The sequence below is a fragment of the Quercus suber genome, unplaced genomic scaffold (assembly GCF_002906115.3).
Source record: "Quercus suber isolate HL8 unplaced genomic scaffold, Cork oak 2.0 scaffold_160, whole genome shotgun sequence".
NCBI classification, from domain to species: Eukaryota; Viridiplantae; Streptophyta; class Magnoliopsida; order Fagales; family Fagaceae; genus Quercus; species Quercus suber.
In genome coordinates, this window is record NW_027069621.1 from 1,127,386 (window position 1) to 1,142,095 (window position 14,710).

General features: G+C 36.2%; 2 protein-coding genes across 2 annotated transcripts; one reads left to right on the plus strand and one right to left on the minus strand.

The window, feature by feature from the left end:
* LOC112030698 (acyl-coenzyme A oxidase, peroxisomal) lies at positions 1-1,646 on the minus strand. Its single transcript, XM_065777635.1, has 2 exons — positions 1,086-1,646; positions 1-199 (listed from the first exon to the last, which is right to left on the minus strand). Exons 1-2 carry the CDS (start codon positions 1,559-1,561, stop codon positions 16-18), a joined length of 660 nt encoding a protein of 219 aa, XP_065633707.1. The 5' UTR covers positions 1,562-1,646; the 3' UTR covers positions 1-15.
* Positions 1,647-10,902: 9,256 nt separating this feature from the next.
* LOC112030717 (uncharacterized) lies at positions 10,903-13,308 on the plus strand. Its single transcript, XM_024063386.2, has 5 exons — positions 10,903-11,076; positions 11,263-12,173; positions 12,306-12,359; positions 12,461-12,645; positions 12,993-13,308. The coding sequence occupies exons 2-5, from the start codon at positions 11,402-11,404 to the stop codon at positions 13,080-13,082; spliced, it is 1,101 nt and encodes a 366-aa protein (XP_023919154.2). The 5' UTR covers positions 10,903-11,076; positions 11,263-11,401; the 3' UTR covers positions 13,083-13,308.
* Positions 13,309-14,710: the final 1,402 nt, after the last annotated feature.

Genomic DNA, 14,710 nt, shown 5'->3' on the forward strand with positions numbered 1-14,710 from the left:
ACAGAGATAGATTTTTCATTGTAGTAGCAGAGAACACACAAAAGCAAGGAACAAACAAATAAAAGACGAGCAGACTAGCTTACCATGATGCAGTTCAGTCATAGCAAAACAACCTGTATAGTCCATATTGTCAATACCATCATAGTACTTATCCTTGTGTTTCTTAGTTCCTAAATTGATCACAGAACCTCCCCAAAGACTGCAAGAGAAAAATAAATAGTCAATGCAGGATATAATGTACAGATTATGAAGATAATGTGACTAAATATTAGAGAGAGATGGAATTAGTACAACAGCAATCTAAAAAATGATCAACCCCAAAGCAACCACAATCTAAAAGTGAAAAAAGATAATCTTAATAGACAGATAAACACAATATTGTATTCAGTATCAGTATCAACTCAGACAATAACATTCAAATCAAAACATCTTAGCTCCACCTTTACTAGATATTGAAAGTCACTAGCACAATTACCAAGCCTTAAAAATCAAACAAAACCAAACCCATATCCAAAACACATCCTATTTCCAACCCAAATAACAGGGAAAAAAATTGAAAATACTACACAATTTAGTCCCTAAAATTTGGATCAGGTTGTATTTTAGTATCTGGAATTAACAAAAAAAAAAAAAACTAAATTCTGCCAAGTAAGCAAGTAATGGTAGTCTACAATGCACAATTTTTTTTTTTCAAATTCTTTTCACAACAGGTTGCAAATTGCTAGTTGTTTTTACATGGAACCACAATAGATTTTATTCTTAATCATTCACAATTTGTCATATAGAACAGTTATGAAAAAAAAAAAATTTATTATTTACAATTATTTTTAGTAATTTGGTACTTTACATTTTATTTATTTTTAATAGTATTAATACACAACATTTTTTAATCACAGCTATAATTAGAACTTTTCATGCGCACAAATCCCCATGATGAGTGACCAAAAACTCCTCAAAATTTGAAACCACAAAATAGAATTAAACCAAAACTTAGCTCCCAATCCCAAAATCGAAAAAAATAAAATAAAATAAAATAATAATCTTTTGGAGCAATAATTAAGATAAAGATAAGATCATCACCATACCTGTACTGCACACCCATCTTGATCCCAAGCGACATGTCGACACTTCCCACAGCTTCCAAAATGGCGAAGTACTCAGAGGGCTCTTCCAACACGTACCTGAAGGGTCTGATATTGGCTTCTCTCACCAACCCAATCAGCTGCCTCATGCACAGCTCTCTGTGCTCGTCTTTCGAGATCTCCAATGGGGTCTGAAGCTCGGGCCTCGCGTTGAAGTACTCGAACACCTTTTCCTGAATCTCTCTGTGCTTCCCTCTCATGCACTCCGACAACCTCGCCGTGTCCACTTCCAGCTTCTTCCTCGTCGTCGTCGCCCCGCACGTTACTGTCCGAAGCTGATCATGATCATGATCATCATGATCTGGGTGGTTGAGGAGGTGCAAGGAGAGCCGTCGTATTCGCCGAGTTGTGGGGTCGTCGGATTCGGTTTCGTCGGTGTGATTTGGGTTTGGGTTTGGATTTGGATATTGGGTTTCCATTTTTGAGAGAAAATTGGAAATTGGCAGAGACAGAGACAGAGGGGAAGAGTATTCTGGGTTGTGTTTTTTGAGGATTTGGGTTTCCTTAGTTTATTTATATGGATGATAAGGTGACGTGGCGTGTGTCAGAGATTGACGTGGAGGGATGGTATTGATGGATATGTTTGGCTGTGGTTTCATTTTTGGCGCGCCTTTTAACGCCGTGGGGGCGTGTGTTATACGAAAGCTTTTTTTTTTTTATTTTTTTTTTTTTTTTTTTTTTTAATGGATTAGGGGATAGATGAGATATTGGCTTTCAAGATTTGAGCAAATATGGTCAAAGGGATATATTTTGGACCTTTTGACCACAAAATGGCTGAGCCAACAGTCTTTGAATTTTTCTCTCTTATTAAATTATTTTTTAAATATTATGGCTTATTTAAATAGAGAGGTAGGGTAATATAGAGCTTAATTTATGTTTACTCTTAAGGGTCATCAAATAGCCCATGGCCCACGGGCCGACTCAAAAACCCGGTAGCCCATCGGGCTAATGGGCGGCCCAGCCCGTTGTTATTGAGGCCCATGGGTAGCTCACTAGCCCAGTGGGTTAGGCCGTGGGCTAGTTTTTATGCCCATGGGCACCCGATGGGCTAGCCCAGTAGCCCAGCCCGTTGGCCCAACCCGTTGCCCAGTCCAATAACTTAGAATTTTTAATAAAAATATATAAGAAGTGTATGAAGGATTGATCTTGAGATATTGTAATAAAATTTCTTAAGAAAACTCTCCCAACCACTAAGATACTTAAAGTAATTGTGTTAAACTTAGTTTACTAAATATATATTTTTCTAGTAGTCTAGCAAATTTGAATTAACCATTTGATTTTTTATTATTAAAGATAAAAATAAAAAAACTATTTGAAGCTTTATTTTAAAAAAAATTAAATAGATTTGACGATAAAAAAAAATTGTAATTAAGTATTAAATTCTTTGATCCTTTCCTTTTTAAAAAACTAGATTGATTATTCCCTTATTAAAAATTGATTATTTATTTCTAAAAATAATAAAATAATATGTTAACACAATCTCATGGGTAGCTCATTAGGCCTAACTTAGTAACCTAGCCCGTTAAAGACAAAATGGGCATTGCCCATGGGCAGGGTCATGGGCTGGGGTTTTCTCGTTTGACCCAGCCCGACCCGGTCCGTTAACTAGTTAATAGCCCATTATGCCCAGCCTATTGTGCCCTTGGGCCAAGTAAAAATGGGCCGGGCCAGCCCGACCCGGCCCATTGACGACCCTTATTTACTCTTCTCTCCTCTTGCTCCTCCTCAGTCTAAATAAGCTAATAGTTTTGTTATCAGTTCTCAATTCTCACGCGCCAAGCGCCTTTTTTATTAAGCAATGTTATGTTAGGAATAAATATTTTTCACAAGTTCTTTTTTTTAGATGTTTTTCACAACTTTGTAAGTTGTAATTTGTGGAGCAGTATTTTCTTATTTGTTATTGTTAAAAAAATTTTAAATAGTGAAAATAAATTAAATCCTAATGTATCCACTTAAACATATTATTAAAGTTATGAAAATCCTAGAGTCTCAAGCAGGAAGAGAAAGAAATGATATATGAGTTTATATGATCATGAGCTAGACATTAGGTTGAGCTTAATAAGTATGTCTAGGTTGTGCCCTCTTTTCCAAACAATAATATTTTATTTTTTGAGTTGGTAAGCCTATGCACAATATTTTATCTTGAAGTGTTTTTCAAAAAAAAAAAAAAAGTTTATCTTGAACAGAGTGTCTATTCACCAATGTCTATATTCTTTGTTATCTCTCACTCATAAAACTACTTCTAGTAAGAAACTTCTCAAGAGAAAATATTTTTCACGCATACATTTGCATAGAATTAAATAGACATAAATAGAGTTTAGTATGCTGAGTACGGAAATTACAATGATTCTTCTTTGTATTGTTGATCATGTTATCTTGGGAGGTAAACGTCCATGGGTCTTTAAGCACCATTGAGTATGTGAGTGGCAAAATATGCTTTAAGGAAATTCTGTCAAACATAAGTCTTGATTAATTATGTATTATTCATTTTACATGCCTCTAGTCTGTGAGTTATTTAATCATAACTATAAATTTAAAAATTTTGACCATAAATAAATTAAAATTCAGAACTAAATTAATAAATAAAATTAAAATTAGTATCTATTTTAGAATAAAATATAAATATAAATAAAAAATACTAAATACTAAATATTTAATTCATATATTTTGTTGTAAAAAATTAGAATAAAATTGAACAACTTAAACAGTATGAACATGTTGGTACAATGAATGACGATTATGATGAGAATGGTAATCTTGATTTTTGGCAATAAAAGATGTTGTAATGTAATAACTATTACCATTCATATATTTTGTTGTAAAAAATTAGAATAAAATTGAACAACTTAAACAGTATGAACATGTTGGTACAATGAATGACGATTATGATGAGAATGGTAATCTTGATTTTTGGCAATAAAAGATGTTGTAATGTAATAACTATTACCATTCATATATTTTGTTGTAAAAAATTAGAATAAAATTGATTGTTACATGCATATAGAAAGAGATATTATGTTTTAAGATTAGTACATGCATATGGGAAGTTTGTATTTTTAGAAATACATTAATTTTATAAGGTTTTTATTTGTTTATTTATTATATAAGATAGAAATTCTACTCTAGTCTAATCTAGTGTATATGTGTGTGAAGTTCTCTTTAAGAAACTTGAACTCCAGCCCTTATTCCCATACCCCACAAGCACTTACATTTGTGGAGTGACCATCGCGCCAAGGATGCGCGGTGGTATTTTATAAGTTATTTGCACACGCTAAGAAAAGATTAAATTCAATAAAAATAGATTAAATTCAATAAGAATGTTGTATAAAATTTCCATACTTACACATAGGGCTGTCCAACCCACCCGGCCACCTGCCCGAGCTCGACCTGTCGACACCTGATTCAACGTCTCCGACGGTCAAACGCAGGTTTGAACTCTCTAACCCAACCCCACACAGGTCGGTTGTCGGTTTTTCCTTTCAAAACCCATGACACCTGGCCCAAACCGAAACAACCATCCTCTCTAGCGAAATATTACAAATTTTGGACCAAATCCGGTGAGATCCTTCAAGATCCAATGACATTCTAGTGTTCCTCAGCTCCGATCCAGCCATCCTTGGTCTTCTTTCGCTCAAATCCGGTGTTATTTGCTTAGATTCACTCAAATCCGGCCAAGATCTACTTTCCTCCTTCGCTCAGATTTGCTCAAATTTGGCAGTATTGGGTTAAATCTAACTTAGATCTACACAAATCCGGCTATTCTTGGTTAGATTCGGCTCCGATCTACTCAAATCCGGCGATAATCCGTTAGATCCGGTTGGCCTTCAACTCAAATTGAAGAAGAGAGATCTTTTCCTCTGCTCGTTATCACTCATCATCAGACTTGATCGACCTTACCGTTCGCTCCCCTGAGCCTGGTCGACTTAACCCGTGGTGGTCAGCGGTCAGTTGTGGGTCTATTTTTGTTCCACCCAACCTGAGCAAGTTGAGTTCGGGTTGAGGCCAAAACTGACCCGGATCGACCCGTGGATAGTACTTACACAGTTACACCCTCTGACTAGACAATAAAAGTATAAGCCCTACCACTCGCAATCCAAAACTCATTAAAAATTATTCAAAGTTTTTTAGGACACTAAAAACAACCAAAACACTGGAACAGAAACCAACATAGCAAAAGAGGAGGAACCAAATTAAATAGAAACCCCAACCTCCATGGACTACTTTTTCTCTCATTTGTTGCAAATCTCTGTCTCACTAGTTAACCTTGAACCACTTCTCTCCCAAGGTGACGATCATGAGGGGTTTTAGGAGGCCAAAAGTCATTCGGCTACCATGCACAATGGTTGGAATTAATGGGTTTGTTTCATGGTAAGAATTTGGTAGAGGGTCCTGGTGTGGTGGTCAATGATGGCTGAGTATATATGGAGGTAGGGCAACATGCACGGTGGCTGATGTTGTTTTTGTTAATATCACTGGGACAATTTTGAGGTGGATGGAGGTCTAGTGGATATTGCAGTGGTTGATGACTCCAGCGTTTGCTCTACTCTGAAAGCTTTTCTTCTCACTTCTCACGCTCCCAATGCTTTTTTTTTTTTTTTTTGGTTTATTTAAGCAATGTTACGGTTAAACATTTTTCAGAACTTTGTTAAGTTGTAATTTGCATACGTAGCAGCATTTTTTTAAGGGTTATTAGGGATGTTGAGTTCATAATTTTAGGTTGGCAAATCATGGATAAATTTAGTATCTTGTATAGTTGTATATATTCAAGATTTGGTGATTTTGCAACAAAAACATAGTCAAAGCTTTTGTATAGAATATTCAAGACCGTTTTTGAAGTTGCGAGCAGAGTGTTCATGTTGAACAAAGACCATGGTAGAAGAGTTTATAATAAAAAAAAGGTCCATGGTAGAAGATTGCATGGTCTTGAAGTTGCATGCATTTACTCATGTTAATAAGTATTACATGAGATTGGATAGGAGTAGACTTAGGTTTAAGTCTATTGTAAACACTTTAATTTTACGTTGTGAATCTATTTCCTCAAAGGTTAATGGTAAATCCCCTGAGTGTTTTTCTTGTTTAGGGTTTTCTTTCATAATCATACCACTTGTATTATTTCATATACAACTTTGTTTTTAATTTGCAACATGGACGTGTGAATGATTAGCCATGAATTGAATTTTTAAGCATATTTGGTTAATTAATCAAAAAGTTTAATTTAATTTATTGGTAACAACCTGTATTTAAATTTTCCAACAAGAGATATCACTTTTATTGAGTATCCAATTATATATTACAATAGAAAAAGAGAAAGTTCAAGAGGGATAGAGAGTCTCAAGATACAGTTACCTCTATTCTAATTAACATAGAAACACATTTAAAAGTTAAAACTATAAAACATTTTGAATGTTTAAGCTTTAAAATGGTAAGAATTGTAATATCCACTTAACAAAATTTAAACAACAATAAATATGTCAAATCCATTGCATTTATTAAAAAGAAAAATTAGACTCCTCATTTTTGTAAATTTTGATAAATATTAAATATTTTAGCAAAATTAAAAAAAATTTAAAATAATACATTAAACAAAATTAGATCTCAATTAAAATTTAATTTAGTATTTAATTGGATTTAATTTAGTATTTTCAATAATATATTTAAAGGAATGAAATTTACAAATCCCCGCTCTCCCTCCCAAAAAAGACATTCACAAAGTTCAAACTTCAAACTTAGGAACGCGGAAGTGAGGACCATAGTACCAAAGTGGTTCCCCGCCTCAACCAAATTTTAGTACAATTTCTTTATTTGACTCAAAACGAACGGACGCTCTGATTTCATTTCCCCTCCAAATCTCATACATCTCCAGATCTCCTTCCAAGTTCAACTCAAGGTCAGTAAGCACTATCTCTCACACCCAGTATTTGCTTTTTCATGTTGTGCTACTCAATATCTGTGTGTGTGTGTGTGTGTGAAGTTTAATATCATTGCTAGAGTTAGATATGAAATTGAACCATGACGCTGTGTTTCTGTTCCTGCTTTTGTTTGTGTAGTAAATAGAGGATTCTTCAATTTTGGCCCAAAGGGTTTTGGGATTCATTGATTTTTTGGCAATTGGAGAGGTGGGTTGTCTTTATCTTGTTGATTTTTTGATGTATAGAGCTTAAGATCTGTTGCCGGAAAGTGAATTTCATGATGAGTGGAGATAATTTCACAGATGGGTTTGGCAAAACCCGTCCGGCTTTAGCCGATATGACCAATAGGAAAAGGGCGTTTTCTTCGGTTTCAGGTGATGTAGGGCTTAATTATGGAGATGGGTATGGTAAAAATGTGGGTTGTGGATATGGGGATCCAAAGTTTGCAAAGCAAGGGTGCTTAGGAGTAGAGAATTTAGTCCAAGAGGAATGTGAGGCCAAGTTTGGAGTAGATGGTAGTGAAAAGGAGAAGGATTTGTCCCCCACTTGTAGTGAGGTTGGTACTTCACTAGAGAATATTGCATCTACTGTTGTGAACTTACTGGATAAGAGTAAGGAGACACCAGATTTCTTTCAAGGCAGCAGGATACGACATAGTGTTTCTGTGGAGACTGGTGATGTATTGAGAGATAGTTGTGTGTCTAGTATTTCGGCGCCTGCTAGCTCTGGACTGTCCAAGAAAAATTGTTGTGGGGTCGGAGGGAACTGTCAAGATGAGGAAGTGAGACTCAGTTCCAGTGTTACTGGAAGTAATGCAGTATGTGAAGGATTGGTCACACGTGTTTTCAAGGATAATGAGAAGGATCAACAAGGTGGTAGATTGGCCTCAAGCAATTATGGGTCTGTTGAGTGGTCAAGATTGCCCAAGTCACATAGGGGGGCGCTTATATTGTCAAAAAAACAACTTAAACAGTATGAACATGTTGGTACAATGAATGAAGATTATGATGAGAATGCTAATCTTGATTTTTGGCAATAAAAGATGTTGTAATATAATAACTATTACTATTCATATATTTTGTTGTAAAAAATTAGAATAAAATTGATTGTTACATGCATATAGAAAGAGATATTACGTTTTAAGATTAGTACATGCATATGGGAAGTTTGTATTTTTAGAAATACATTAATTTTATAAGGTTTTTATTTGTTTATTTATTTATTTATTACATAAGATAGAAATTCTATTCTAGTCTAATCTAGTATATATGTGTGCGAAATTCTCTTTAAGAAACTTGAACTCCAACCCTTACTCCCATACCCCACAAGCACTTACATTTGTGGAGTGACCATTGCGCCAAGGATGCGCGGTGGTATTTTATAAGTTATTTGCACACGCTAAGAAAAGATTAAATTCAATAAAAATAGATTAAATTCAATAAGAATGTTGTATAAAATTTCCATACTTACACATAGGGCTGTCTAACCCACCTGGCCACTTGCCTGAGCTTGACCTGCCGCCACCTGATTCGACGTCTCCAACGGTCAAACGCAGGTTCGAACTCTCTAACCCAACCCCACGCAGGTCGGTTGTCATTTTTTCCTTTCAAAACCCATGACACTCGACCTAAACCGAAACAATCATCCTCTCTAGCAAAATATTACAAATTTTGGACCAAATCCGGTGAGATCCTTCGAGATCCAGTGACGTTCTGGTGTTCCTTAGCTCCGATCTAGCCATCCTTGGTCTTCTTTTGCTCAAATCCGGTGTTATTTGCTCAGATTCACTCAAATCCGGCCAAGATCTACTTTCCTCCTTCGCTCAGATTTGCTCAAATTCAACAATATTGGGTTAAATCTGACTTAGATCTACACAAATCAAGCTATTCTTGGTTAGATTGGGCTCCGATCTACTCAAATCCGGCGATAATCCGTTAGATCCGGTCGACCTTCAACTCAAATTAAAGAAGAGAGATCTTCTCCTCCGCTCGTTGTCACTCATCATCAGACTTGACCGACCCTACCGTTCGCTCCCCTAAGCCCGGCCGACTTGACCCGTGGTGGTCAGCGGTCGGTTGCAGGTCTGTTTTTGTTCCACCCAACTTGAGCAAGTTGAGTTCGGGTTGAGGCCAAAACCGACCCGGACCGACCCGTGGATAGTACTTACACAGTTACACCCTCTGACTAGACAATAAAAGTATAAGCCCTACCACTCGCAGTCCAAAACTCATTAAAAACTATTCAAAGTTTTTTAGGACACTAAAAGTAACCAAAACACTGGAACAGAAACCAACATAGCAGAAGAGGAGGAACCAAATTAAATAGAAACCCCAACCTCCATGGACTACTTTTTCTCTCATTTGCTGCAAATCTCTGTCTCACTAGTTAACCTTGAACCACTTCTCTCCCAAGGTGACGATCATGAGGGGTTTTAGGAGGCCAAGAGTCATTCGGCTACCATGCACAATGGTTGGAATTAATGGGTTTGTTTCATGGTAATAATTTGGTAGAGGGTCCTGGTGTGGTGGTCAATGATGGCTGAGTATGGAGGTAGGGCAACATGCACGGTGGCTGATGTTGTTTTTGTTAATATCACTGGGACAATTTTGAGGTGGATGGAGGTCTAGTGGATATTGCAGTGGTTGATGACTCCAGCGTTTGCTCTACTCTGAAAGCTTTTCTTCTCACTTCTCACGCTCCCATACGAAAAAAAAAAAAATTTTGGTTTATTTAAGCAATGTTACGGTTAAACATTTTTCAGAACTTTGTTAAGTTGTAATTTGCATACGTAGCAGCATTTTTTTAAGGGTTATTAGGGATGTTGAGTTCATAATTTTAGGTTGGCAAATCATGGATAAATTTAGTATCTTGTATAGTTGTATATATTCAAGATTTGGTGATTTTGCAACAAAAACATAGTCAAAGCTTTTGTATAGAATATTCAAGACCGTTTTTGAAGTTGCGAGCAGAGTGTTCATGTTGAACAAAGACCATGGTAGAAGAGTTTATAATAAAAAAAAGGTCCATGGTAGAAGATTGCATGGTCTTGAAGTTGCATGCATTTACTCATGTTAATAAGTATTACATGAGATTGGATAGGAGTAGACTTAGGTTTAAGTCTATTGTAAACACTTTAATTTTACGTTGTGAATCTATTTCCTCAAAGGTTAATGGTAAATCCCCTGAGTGTTTTTCTTGTTTAGGGTTTTCTTTCATAATCATACCACTTGTATTATTTCATATACAACTTTGTTTTTAATTTGCAACATGGACGTGTGAATGATTAGCCATGAATTGAATTTTTAAGCATATTTGGTTAATTAATCAAAAAGTTTAATTTAATTTATTGGTAACAACCTGTATTTAAATTTTCCAACAAGAGATATCACTTTTATTGAGTATCCAATTATATATTACAATAGAAAAAGAGAAAGTTCAAGAGGGATAGAGAGTCTCAAGATACAGTTACCTCTATTCTAATTAACATAGAAACACATTTAAAAGTTAAAACTATAAAACATTTTGAATGTTTAAGCTTTAAAATGGTAAGAATTGTAATATCCACTTAACAAAATTTAAACAACAATAAATATGTCAAATCCATTGCATTTATTAAAAAGAAAAATTAGACTCCTCATTTTTGTAAATTTTGATAAATATTAAATATTTTAGCAAAATTAAAAAAAATTTAAAATAATACATTAAACAAAATTAGATCTCAATTAAAATTTAATTTAGTATTTAATTGGATTTAATTTAGTATTTTCAATATATATATATATATTTAAAATTTTAAAGGAATGAAATTTACAAATCCCCGCTCTCCCTCCCAAAAAAGACATTCACAAAGTTCAAACTTCAAACTTGGGAACGCGGAAGTGAGGACCATAGTACCAAAGTGGTTCCCCGCCTCAACCAAATTTTAGTACAATTTCTTTATTTGACTCAAAACGAACGGACGCTCTGATTTCATTTCCCCTCCAATTCTCATACATCTCCAGATCTCCTTCCAAGTTCAACTCAAGGTCAGTAAGCACTATCTCTCTCACACCCAGTATTTGCTTTTTCATGTTGTGCTACTCAATATCTCTGTATGTGTGTGTGTGTGTGTGTGTGTGTGTGTGTGTGTGTGAAGTTTAATATCATTGCTAGAGTTAGATGTGAAATTGAACCATGACGCTGTGTTTCTGTTCCTGCTTTTGTTTGTGTAGTAAATAGAGGATTCTTGAATTTTGGCCCAAAGGGTTTTGGGATTCATTGATTTTTTGGCAATTGGGGAGGTGGGTTGTCTTTATCTTGTTGATTTTTTGATGTATAGAGCTTAAGATCTGTTGCCGGCAAGTGAATTTCATGATGAGTGGAGATAATTTCACAGGTGGGTTTGGCAAAACCCGTCCGGCTTTAGCCGATGTGACCAATAGGAAAAGGGCGTTTTCTTCGGTTTCAGGTGATGTAGGGCTTAATTATGGAGATGGGTATGGTAAAAATGTGGGTTGTGGATATGGGGATCCAAAGTTTGCAAAGCAAGGGTGCTTAGGAGTAGAGAATTTAGTCCAAGAGGAATGTGAGGCCAAGTTTGGAGTAGATGGTAGTGAAAAGGAGAAGGATTTGTCCCCCACTTGTAGTGAGGTTGGTACTTCACTAGAGAATATTGCATCTACTGTTGTGAACTTACTGGATAAGAGTAAGGAGACATCAGATTTCTTTCAAGGCAGCAGGATACGACATAGTGTTTCTGTGGAGACTGGTGATGTATTGAGAGATAGTTGTGTGTCTAGTATTTCGGCGCCTGCTAGCTCTGGACTGTCCAAGAAAAATTGTTGTGGGGTCGGAGGGAACTGTCAAGATGAGGAAGTGAGACTCAGTTCCAGTGTTACTGGAAGTAATGCAGTATGTGAAGGATTGGTCACACGTGTTTTCAAGGATAATGAGAAGGATCAACAAGGTGGTAGATTGGCCTCAAGCAATTATGGGTCTGTTGAGTGGTCAAGATTGCCCAAGTCACATGGTTCTAAGTTCCATGAATTGGAAAGATGCACAAGCGCTAAGGGTGATGGTTGTGCTAATCTAAATGCTGGTACCGATGTTCTCAAAGGTTGCTCTTGTTCATTTTGCTTGAAAGGTAATCATAAGATTCATAACATGTAAATATGTTTTGTCATGGGCTTGATTGCATGTGATTATGGAATTTAACATTTTGTATGCTACATATTGTTCTAACATGTGGATGTTTGTTTTACAATTTGGTAATCAGCTGCTCATATGTGGTCAGACCTCCATTACCAGGACATCAAGGGTCGAATAGCTGGTAAGTTTGTGGGTGGTATATGATAGTTTACTGTTCTGGAATTTTCTTTCTCATTGTGATGTTGTTTTCCTTCATTGGTATTGCTTCATTTTTTAATTTAGTATTGAAGAAGAGTCAGAAAGAAGCAAGCATTTTGGTTCAAAATAGTTGCAGGGGAAAGGAGGTTGACATTCATGGCCAAGGGAACTGCAACAAAGTAACAAAATTAGATCCTGACCTCACGGGTCAGTGGAAATCACTATTTCTTCACATGGAGAATATCTTTGTCAATGAAAGCAACCAGCTTGTGAGTGCAACTTTTGTTTCCTATGACTTAGCCACTTAGGTGTGTTTTGTGTCAAGTGGGAGTCATATTTTTCAAAATCCACTTGCCATTTTGGATAAGATCTAGAGAATTCAGGTTGTTTTAAGAAGTCCTGAATCAACTTGCTGGCCATAGGGCATTGGTGATAGCCACCTATCATCTGACTGCACTCTCTGGTTAACTATTTTAATTAATGCTTCATTGCTAGCATCAATGGCTCCTTATGATCAGGCTAATTCTCAAGATCACCCTTTATCCATGTCATGAAATTTAATTTAATTTTTTTCCCTAATCTCAATTGTGTTAAATTAGCCTGTTTTTCTGGGCAGCAATCCAGCTATGTTACGCTAAAAGATTTGAGAGAGAACTGCAAGATGGATCTGGAGATGATCAATGGAATGGCTTCAGAAAAACATTAGTGTCCTTGGTTATTGTAAGAATGTTTCATTACACTTATTTGATAGTTTGTGCTTGTGGCTTGCATGTAGGTGTTCCTAGTTTGTTTCTCAGCGAACTCCTTGAACTTGTTACCAGTTTTATTGTAATGAGAACATATCCATTTAACACATATAATAGTGTTTCCTTTAATACGTACCATGAACATTTCCTCTGTGAGAGAATGAAAGTTCTTTTCATTTGCCTCAATTCATGTTCCTTGCTAATTCATTTGTTTGAGCTATCGCAGGTTTGGATCGATTTTTTCACCAAACCTGCCATAACTGTTCCAATGGCTAATAACTCGTTTAGTACTTGGTAATTCATGTTCCTTTTGTATATTTTTTTGGTAGGTTCTTGTGCTAATAAATGAGTGGTTCCAATGGCATGTACTGTTAAGGGCTGTGCATTAAGAGCACTAAAATTTATGCTTTAAGAACCAAAACAGTAATTCATTTTAGTTAGATTCTGCTTTTGAATGTACTACATTGGATAGGGGTGCTTACTGGTCGATTGGGTTCAAGGTGGAAGTCAAACCCCCACTCACCTGAATCTTTCGGATGGGGAAATTTCTTACCTGCTGCCAATTGACAGATCAGATGAAACTGTTTGCACCCCATTATTGGGTTAGTTGTGGCCTCGGGTAGATCATCAAGTATGACATTTTAATATCAAATAGAAAGAAATAACCAAAATTTTAGATGAAACTTCATTTGGTTGTTGATTGAGAAACCGTTGTGTAATTAAGGGTCCGTTTGTTTTGGCTTCAAACCCTTTCAGGAAATTATTTTCTGTAAAACCACGTGTTTGGTTGCACATGGAAAATAGAATTTCCAGAAATGCATTTCATTTGACCGTAAAAATAAAGACTTTGACCCGGAAATGGTTTTACGTTTCTATTTTCACTTCAAACCATTTTCGAACTCGAACACCTAAGAGAGAGAGAGAGAGAAAGAGCACGAAGAGAGACTAGAGAGAGTAAGATCGAGCTCGTGCCGTCGAGCTCAGACCACCACCCCAAGCCCAGACGCATTATCGAGCTTGCGCTGAGGAGATCGAGCTCAGACCACCACCCCAAGCCCAAACGTGTCGTCGAGCTTGCGCTAAGGAGATTGAGCTTAGACCACCGCCTCAAGCCCAAACGCGCTGTCGAGCTCAAACCATTGTCCCCTTCATTTTTTCTTGTTCAAACTCAACTCGAAACCCATAAACCCAGAAAATCCATTCCTCAAACTCACTCCGACGAACCCATTTGTCAAACCCACCACTCTGATGAACCCATTTCGCATACCCATTTCTCAAACACCCACTGGTCGTTGCTGATCTCTCTCTCTTTGTCACTTAAGTCCCTCTCTCATGCTTCGTTGCTTTTCTGATTTTTTTGTTTTGATTTTTGTTTCTTTGATTGTTTATATATTTTGATTTTCTGTAATAAAATATGTTTGGATCCTAAGAAAATGTGAGAAACATGATAAAAATGGGTTTTCTAGAGCATTTTCAGGAACATAACCAAACACTAGAAAATATTTTCCAAAGTATTTTTTGAAATACAACCAAACATTTGAATGCATTTTCCTTTTCCGAAAATAGCATTTCCGGAAAATATTTATTT